This window comes from Branchiostoma floridae, chromosome 2, assembly GCF_000003815.2.
Source record: "Branchiostoma floridae strain S238N-H82 chromosome 2, Bfl_VNyyK, whole genome shotgun sequence".
Classification (NCBI taxonomy): Eukaryota; Metazoa; Chordata; class Leptocardii; order Amphioxiformes; family Branchiostomatidae; genus Branchiostoma; species Branchiostoma floridae.
The window spans coordinates 2,060,169-2,069,757 of record NC_049980.1 but is presented as its reverse complement, the minus strand read 5'-3'; the positions used below and the strand labels follow the sequence as shown (position 1 = coordinate 2,069,757).

The window sequence follows — 9,589 nt, the reverse complement described above, 5'->3', positions numbered from 1 at the left end:
AGATAGGCCTTTCATTTTTTAAAAAGGGTCTTGCATATACAAGGGTAAGCTCATTAATATATATAAGCAGGGTAGTCAGGAACCAATGGTGATGGTTGAGATAGCAGGGTACAGACAAGAGGCGGTTTGCTGGCACCATTGGATGTCTCTGCGTAGGAAAATGGAAGCTGAAGAGGATTAAGGAATTCAGCTGAAAATTTGCGCAAGTTCAATTTTTGGAGTTGGCAAACAATTTACGTTCCACATAATATCCTGGGATGATGGTGATGTCAAGCACCAGCCTCTAGGCCAATCTCATCATATTTTAGGAAGCTGTGATTTTGGATATCCTTAAGGCTTGTGAGTCTAAAGTTCTTGTGTCCAGGACACAAAAGAAGTTTAAAAATATGTCTATTTCACCATCCAGGAGTGGTTCAGGAGGCAGATGAAGTGGAGGCCTCGTTAGGTTTACTGATGTGAGTGATGTAGCGCAGACCCTTCTGGAGCTCAGGTCGGAAGGTGCGAATGATTCTCTCCACTTCGTTCTTCACCCCATCTCCTGTAAACATGTACTTCACATGATAGCTGGGGGAGGGACAGTTAAGGATGTAACATTGTGATAAACAAACCACAACCATCAAGGTTCTTGAATTATTCTTGTCCGAATTTTGACACAAAATCGGCTCCAGCAAATCCAAAAAAGTCACCAGGGGGCCAAAATCATGCACTTACGCTTTACTCCCAAGAGCGATCTTCCACTCAAAAACCACTACTACAGCATGTCTGGAACCTACCTACCTACCTACCTACCTAGTCCCTTGACCTCCAGGTCGTTGGGGGGACAAGGTAGCCATGAAGATAGAGAGTTGCCTCCAAGTTCGTCAAAATACGATGTGTCAAAACTGAAAATTCTGCTGTAGTAACTTAGAAAGCCACTAAGAGGCTCATTATTAAACATGACCTTCATTTTTCCAAGGACTACCAACCTACCAAATATCAGGATTCATCAAATTCTTCTTGAGTTATGCTGTTTACAGACACACTGAAAACATAACCTTCTTGGCAAAGGACTACAATGTGGTTGGGTCAGCAATTAGGGGTGGGTACCGATACAGAAAATTCAGGTCCAGGTACGGTCCAGGTACAGAGGATCAGTTCCCTGTCGGGACCTGCACCTGGAAATACTGTTTGTGTGAATGGGCGATACTCAAAACAATGGTCCATTTGGCTACAAAGGAATCTGTTTGGTGGAGTATCCTAACTTCATGTAGCTCCCATATTTTTGAAACAAATATATTGTCATACTGCCTCTGATAACTTGGACCAACTTTGACTGTAGACACCTGGGAAAAATGACTATCAAATCTCCTCTACCTCGCTCTTGGGGTTTTCTTGCACTACTAAGCCGCAAAACACATGCCGTCGTAGTGTTCGATATAATCTGTTCATTTTCTAATTGGTCCAACATCCACCAAACTTTTTAAGGTCCCTTTTTCCCGGAACGGTCCAACAAGAAAAACGGTTTTGTACCCACCTGTAAAATAGATATGTACAGAGTCTCAAACTGCCACAATTTCTTATGTGTGTAATAGATCCCCAATGGTTAGACCAAGAAAATTAATGTGTTTTTGACCACAATCCTTTGACATTTTATTCCTAGGCCCGAAACAAAATCAAATGAAAATAAAAAGACAGTGCAAAAATACACAAAGAGTGGAAAAATGCTACACTATGGATGATTCAGTAAGGATACAGGAAGTCTGCTATGGTGTGGATGCAGTGTAACTTCTCACAGTGTTTATCTACATTGTGCAGCATCTCATACAACTCCACTGTGATCTGGGGACAGAAGAAAACAGCTCTGTTAAGCAACAGAATTCTTACATACTGTACATCAAGTGAGCGTGAGTGATCAGTCATCGAGTGTCAATTCATTTAGTTTTGCAGGACTTACTTATGCAGAGAGAGAGGAGTTGAGTCGATATCACGAAACACAAAAGGTTGTTTTTGTGATGTCTTGAGTTTCCATTTAAAACAGTAGTACAATGGAAACAGTGTCATGGTTTTGCTGTGGATAAATGTCACCATGAAATCTGCAAAAACAAGACCACTGCTAATAATTCAAGATTGACAGCATACTTTCCCACAAAGAAATGACTACAAAGCCAGTTTTCAAAAGGGATCTCGCATATATAAGGGTACATGTATGCTCATTAATATTTATAAGCAGGGCGGTAAAGAACTAAGGCCTAAGGGTGACAGTTGAGAAAGGCGGTTTCGCTGTTGGATGTTCCTGTGTAGGAGGATGTGTAGAAGCTAAAGGTTAGAAGTTAAAGGTTAAAGGTCACCTCCAGCAGACACCTGGTGCGCTCCTGGTGGAACCTCTGCAGGAAGGGCCCCACCAGGTGACAGATGAAGAGGAACTGTTCTTCTGTCTGTATCAACGGCTTCAGCTGATCCTTCAGGAACCTGCCAAGGAAAAAAAGACAAAGGAAACAAAAAAAGTCAACCTGATCTTGAGTCTGTTTATTGGTTCATCATTCATCATTCATGGAACAACAGCACAGTTTGACATTGTCAAAAATGCACAGGAGACAGTATAATCAAATACTGGAAACTACATAATATACAACTTCAGAATCTATTAGACATGATATAGGGCACCCAAAAAGGCAGTTTTTACAGTCTCCACATTGATTTTAAGTACTGTAAATGCAGAAACTTTCGGGGTGGTTATATGTCCACGGTTTTCACGGTGGTCGCTTCACCGCGAACTTAAAACCACCGCAAACATTTTTCCATGGCAGTAAGAGACTACAGAGTATTGTGATACCGCTAACTTAAAACCACTGCGAAAAGTCCTTTTTCCCGCTACCGCAAAATTAAATCCCCGTGAACTGAAATGCATTTACGGTACTGTAGTTGACTGTACTTGGTCAGAAAAAAATGTAACAACCACATTTCATGATCCTTTGTACTTAATAATATAAGAGATGTGAACTCACTGTGGCAGCACCGTGAGCTGTCCTATACTGGAGTGGTGCCACACTGCGTGTGTCAGGGCCAGCACGTAGCTGCACTGGACCTCGTTGTACGACCCTTGGCTGCCACAGAAGTCGAAGGCAGTGAAGGGGTCTGTGCCCAGGTTCTCAGGTAACACCAGGATGTCTGACTTGACAGTAGTGATGATGCGCTCATGGAGAACCATCCAATATGGCTCCTGCAGGCAGAAATGTGGATAGTATGAGATACATTCCAGGTGACTATGACAGGGCTCTAGCCAGAGTCCGTTTTCAATTGACGGAAATTTGCTGCGCGTGACGGAAAGATTTTAAAACCAATCCGTCAACCTTGACGGACAAAAATCCTTGCTGAAAGCTTGTTGAAGGCTTGGGGACGCTGTCCATGGTTGGAAAGACACACACTGTTTGTTTAGCTATTGTTATGATTGTTGACAATGTGTGTCGGTGCCCTTTCGCATATGATAATTTCATTAAAAACCCATTTTCAAGGTCTCAGTTCAGTCCTTCTAACTCCTTGAATAGTGCATTCTACGAACATTGATTGGAATCTTCACAACGGCAAAACCTAACTTTTAAGTTGTACTAAGTAGTTGTTCATATAAAAATTGTATTCCAAAACGTCAGTGCAGCGTCTTATTTTCTTTCAATGACAACATATTAATTTTACTTTGTATTGTCAAAGCGAAAACTAATTTTTGTGAAAATTGGAATTGGCTTACAGATAAAAATTATTTTGAGTTGGCTAGAGTCCTGCACTATGATTTCTTAAAGACAGTCTTATTCCAAAAATCTTCCTTTTATGGATGGTTATTTAAGGTTTGATGTAAGACATGGTAATAAATAATGGCTAATTATCCAAAATTCTCAAGAAGTATGGTCATAAGTGTAGTAATGGTTGTTGAAATAGAAGTAATTTGGTAGTTGTAGAAGCAACAAGCAACTCAAGTGTGGTACCCTAGAGTGTAGTTGGACATGTTATTGAGCTACCAGTACCTACCACACTCGTGTCACTTTGTGCACTAAAGTCTTGTTGAATACAGTTACTGTAATAAAAGTCTTGTAGGCTGTGACAACACGTTTTGTGGCTTCTTACTACAATGTTTATGATCTCTACTTTGAAAATGTAGGCATTTTATTCTTTTCTACCTTCTTTGAGCTGTCACAAAAGACATGAAGTCTGAAGACAATGCCATCTATAACACTGACCTGTTGCGGCCTAAATCAATAGGAATAATTCATGTCCAACTCACAGGAAGTGAGGTGAGGACCAGGCCGATGGCATTCATCCATGACATGATGTTTTCTCTGGGAACCAGGGGTTGACTGGAAAATATGGTATGTGTATGTAACAAATTAGTACAATGTACATCTGCTACATGTACATTATCAACCCCATCAATACATGTAAGTGTAGGGTCTCACACCTTGAGCAACAACATACTGTTTTGTAGGTCAAAGTAGTCTATAGTAGAAGTAGATTAAACTGGGGAACAAAAAAAGATAATAATATTATTATGAAAGTTGTACCAAACCCAACACCAGCGCATTGAAAAGTGAAAGACCAATATATGATGTTATGGACAGTTCAATTGATTCTGCAGTTATGCCTAGCTTTTTAATGTATGTACATGTTAGCCTATGCCAGTAAATGTTGTTCTTAAAAACAGTGTATTTAGGGATATCAAGTGGCTGGACAGTGCAATAGTTGGAAAATAAGACAAATATTTTAACAACATTGCAATTTGAAACCACTTCCCGTTGACTTGACATCCCTAAATACCCTGTTTTTTTTTAAAACAACGGATATAGGTTACCCTGCAGATAAGGGTGAAGCAGTTTTTTCTAAAGCCCCTATATTACATACATTGTAGGCCCTCATGGTTGGGAGTTTGTGGCGAGCAAGGTCAACTGTGGTTAAAGGCACCCAGAGCAATATTTTTCGTCTTTTCAAATTCAATTTTCAAGTAATTTTTAAACACAGTAAGGTTAAACTACACTATATCTTTGCATATCGCACTTCATTGAGAAATGATGAGACGTTGTTGGGTGGTGAGAGCTCATTGAATATCCCTGCACTGCACGTGCCCTTATTTCAAATTTTTGGAGCGCACACGAACATGACCGATGAGTCCCGAACGCTTCCGGAGATATCGTCACTTGTTCAAATCAGGTTTCGATTTACGAACAGGCGAATCAGATTCAATTCGCTCAGTGACCTTACGCGTTTAAAACTCTCCGAAAAGTACCGACGGGAAACCGTTGGTGGCTCAATCCTGTGCTGATTTATTGAAGGACGTAACTAATCAAATGGGTTCGTTTGTGGCATGTTTGTATGTCCTTTTAAACGTTGAAAGTACGAAATAATGACACAAATGTGCTAGTATGGTGAAATAAATGTCAATATCGTACCGATTGTCTCATCCAGAATATTTCTAATTTTAATGCTCTAAAATTACTCTGGGCACCTTTAAGATTTCGTTACCGAGGTACATTTTTGTAGCCTATAGCTAATATGTCTCAAATGTCATCTGGCACAGACGACTACGATTTTTCAAAAATCAAAGTAGGGAACATGTTTTATATGAATGTGATCAAAAAGCAAACTGAAGCTAGTATAGGATGGATTCAGGCTACTGCCAATGCAGCACAGACCTTGGTTGGGAGCACTGAGTTATGAATCATCATCATCATCATCCGTACGTGATATGAATAAGATATGATAATTGGGAAGTTGGTTCCTATGTCTTACATCTGTCTACCACATGCATACTCAAGATAAGCTATCAAATAAATACTGTTCCGTATGTCAAAGTATTTAATGGAACAAAATCATAGTTGATCATTGTCATTTCACACACAAAAAAAAAGAAACGGAAGAGAGTAACAAACATTTGTGGTTTTTTCACATCCTCAACTTATGTTCTGGTGTGATAATAAGTGCATTGACAATGGACATTCTTTTGGTTTGATCAATATAGAAAACCACACGGCGCATCACCCTCAGTCCCGCGGGAGGGTGATGCGCAATACACCGTGTTGTATTTTATTTATGTCATACCCACTTGAGAAAACCCATGTTTTGACGCGAAATGTGGCAGAAGTTGAACAAATTTGGTGCCCAAGGAACAAAAAGTGTTACAACTGTAATGTTCCAACATCCGAATTAGGTATTCAAATTTTTGACGGCCCCTCACTCGTCCCGCTCGAAATAGTTCGATTTATTCGAATGGAGCCCGTGTGATACAACTTAGAGCCCGTCTGATACGGAAGTTAACACCCGGTCTGGAACACCCGTAGCAAACGTTTTCGCGTCACAGGTATGACATAAATGATGCTATCAAGAACACAATGAAGAAATGACAAATATAACATGAGCACAGTGATTTCTACCTCTTGAGCACGACATTGAGAAGTGAGCTGCCGACACTGTTCCCCACCACAGGCAGGGCCATGAGCTCCACACACGTCACGTGCAGGGCGTGCGCCGCGGGGTTCGGGAACTCGTTAAACCGCCAGTCACAGTTGGGAAATGGGGGAGGGTTCTTTCCAGAAATGGGTGGGAACAGTCAAGGTATGTAAGAAAGAGTAATGTGGTGAATAACGTATATAATATCAAGGTCTGCATGCATTTTTCTGAGAGCCATAGCAAGCTATATCTACTAAAGGATTAAGCATTGTTTTTAAGTTAAATTATTTGTTTGCCTTGAATTCTACATAGCATGTCACTTGTCATCCTAAGCTCATCCTAAGTATTAATATATCATTTTTATTCTGGAGTTGAGAGGCAGCTGTGTTGCTGTTCCCAGCCATGTTTTGCAAGACACCCATGAATAAAATCCAATGAACTTCCAAGACCTTCAAAAAAGTCCATTTGGTAGTTTGGCATTTGGAGGTCCCCATGTGAGAAAAATTTCATTTTGTAATTTTTTTTAATTGATCGCAAACTGTATCTGTCTTTGTTCGGCCCGTTTGCCCTTTGACCCGGAACACGTGAGAGTGACGTCACTCGAAGTTTGCTGGGCAGGCGGGTCGCACGGATCTTCTCTGTTCTCCCTTTTCAAGATTGTTTCTTCTCGGATTTGCTGATATGGAGTCTGATTTTGTGCAAGAGAAGACGGGACATCTATGTAAAGTGTGTCGACTGTCGGTGAGAGGCCATCCGGGTCCATATGGCCGCGGGAAGTGCAAGCTTGAGCGACGAGAAGGTTCATCGGATGAAAAATACTTCAAGCAGCAGCGGGGCAGCGCTCACGTGGAGGAGAAGTTGCGGAGTCTCCGGCGCGACAGCAAAGTTTCCGACCTGGTGCGGGCGGTCTGGTCAGACAGCATCTCTATGGACACGGACGAGACGCAGGTGAGACAGTCGAGCTCACACAACTTGAAGAAATCGTCGGGTTACAGCAGGGAGAACGCCAGCACTCGGGCTAGAAGCGAATCCCCTGCAGTCCAGTTTTCCCGCCATCGCGCACGTAACGTTAGTACCAGCAGAGAGGCTGGGCCGGCGAGACCAGAAAAGCCTGACATTCGCGATCTCAGAAAGTCTAGGGCCTTAGTCAGGAAAGTCGACAAAGCGCTGGACGAGTTGTTGGATTCAGATACCAGCCGTGGGAAACAACCCAGGAGCAAGCGTTACGAGGATCGCGGCTCCGTTTCAAGTTTGTCGCAGTCAGACAGCACGGAGTCAGATTTCATGAGAAAACTCAGGAGGCGCCAGCGACGCAGGGGGTCGCGCGGGAAGAGTTGCAAGATGAAAGGGGAACGTGTCTCTTCGAAACTTTTCATATCACGCCGGCGCTGGGATAGCTATGATTCGGACACTTCTGGTATGTCTGATGATTCCCGCTCACGTTCTAACAAGCGCCACCGACGCCGGGCAGGTAAGAGCGGACGAATTCGTACTATTGATGATTCGGGCACCCGTCATGTCAAACTTGATTGGCCACAACATAAGCTGCACTTCCCAGGATATGGAAATAAAGGGGGCGTGGCTAGTGATCAGTTATCCTTGCTAATGTTAGTACACGGCTTTCTGAAGAATGTTCTTTATTCGGACCGGGTTTCGGTTGACGCAGAGCATCAGTTAGTTCATCTGGCAGACCTTACGTTCGATGTTGTGAACTATGACTGGAAGTTAGTTCGGGAAGTCCACGCATCTTTACTATACGGGGTAGGGTTTGGATCGCTCACGTGGGGTAGCCGCGGTACCTTTGATGCTATCAGAGAGAGCCACTACCGGACACAAGCTGGCGCCGCTCGTGGCAACGTGTCGTCATCGAGGGCGGAGCCTGTCAGTGTAGCTTGTGTGGCGGGAAACAGGCCGCGGTATTGTGGCGAGTTTCACTCCGGTACCTGTTCCTGCAATCCGGCCATTGGAGTACACGATGGAATGCCCCAAGACTACACCACGTCTGTAGTGCGTGCTTGATAGTGCGGGACATCCGAGCACCACATCCGACTCAGGATTGCCAGTACAAACCCCGGCCATTTGGCGGCTCCACAGACAGAACAAACCACAACTCCGGAGACCCCGCCCATCTCTCCCAGGGACTCGGTCCTTCACGCGTACTTTCACAAGATGATCAAGTTTAATACATGAAGAGTTCGCGACACACGGTAATCTTCACAATTTTATCGGCGCACTTAGGCCAGTACTAGTGAAATCAAAGCTGAAAATATATACTTGGAGAACGTTACTCGAGAATTATGAACACAGACATACGGATAGTTGGTATTTGGAATTTGTATTTTATAATATATCAATATTCCGTCAGAGCTGTTTAATCCAACGTCAGTTTTGCATCATAGGAATCACTACGTGACATTCAGTCTCTCATTGGTAAGCTCGACATTCTCCACCTGGGCGGTTGTTTATATCTCGAATGTTGAAGCTATTGCGTTCATTACTGCGGAATCACCACAGTCTGCGGTCGTCACGGGACTTCCGATCGGGCTTTCTGTGGTGGCAAAGAGTCATGGACACATACAAAGGTGTATCTATGATGGTTCCCGACATTTCTGTCTATCCGGACGAGTTGGTTATGACTGACGCTGGTGCCACGGGGTGCGGCAGATTTCGCGACTCAGGACAGTTCTTCACAGTGTGTTCTCAGACCACGTGTTGGGGAAGTTCGGATCAAAGATACGCTCGCTTGAGATGTTGATAATCGTCCTCGCAGCCAGGAAATGGGAGCCCGTTGTTTCGGACAGCGTATTTCTTTATACTGTGATAACATGGCCTGACGTTTGTTTACGTGTTGAAGTCGGACGTGATCGGTATCTGCAGCCTGTGCTAATTGTACCGTGATAACATGGCCTGACCTGTGTTTACTTGTTGAACTCGGAAGTGATCGGTATCTGCAACACGGTGCTAATTATATTGTGATAACATGGCCTGATGGGTGTTTACTTGTTGAACTCGGACGTAATCGGGATCTACAACACTGTGCTAATTATATTGTGATAACATGGCCTGATGGGTGTTTACTTGTTGAACTCGGACGTGATCGGGATCTACAAGACTGCGCTAATTATATTTTGATAACATGGCCTGATGTGTGTTTTACGTGTTGAACTCGGACGTGATCGGG

General features: G+C 43.1%; 1 protein-coding gene across 1 annotated transcript in view; it reads right to left on the bottom strand.

Moving 5' to 3' along the window:
* Positions 1 to 227: 227 nt before the first annotated feature.
* LOC118409331 (mediator of RNA polymerase II transcription subunit 23-like) overlaps positions 228 to 9,589 on the bottom strand; it is a gene marked incomplete in the record, with an annotated part of 45,312 nt that continues 35,950 nt past the window's right edge. The window contains 6 exon segments of the mRNA XM_035810285.1: positions 228 to 564; positions 1,733 to 1,818; positions 2,328 to 2,448; positions 2,985 to 3,199; positions 4,253 to 4,325; positions 6,393 to 6,558. Of these exon segments, the coding sequence (XP_035666178.1) occupies positions 414 to 564; positions 1,733 to 1,818; positions 2,328 to 2,448; positions 2,985 to 3,199; positions 4,253 to 4,325; positions 6,393 to 6,558 (812 nt within the window).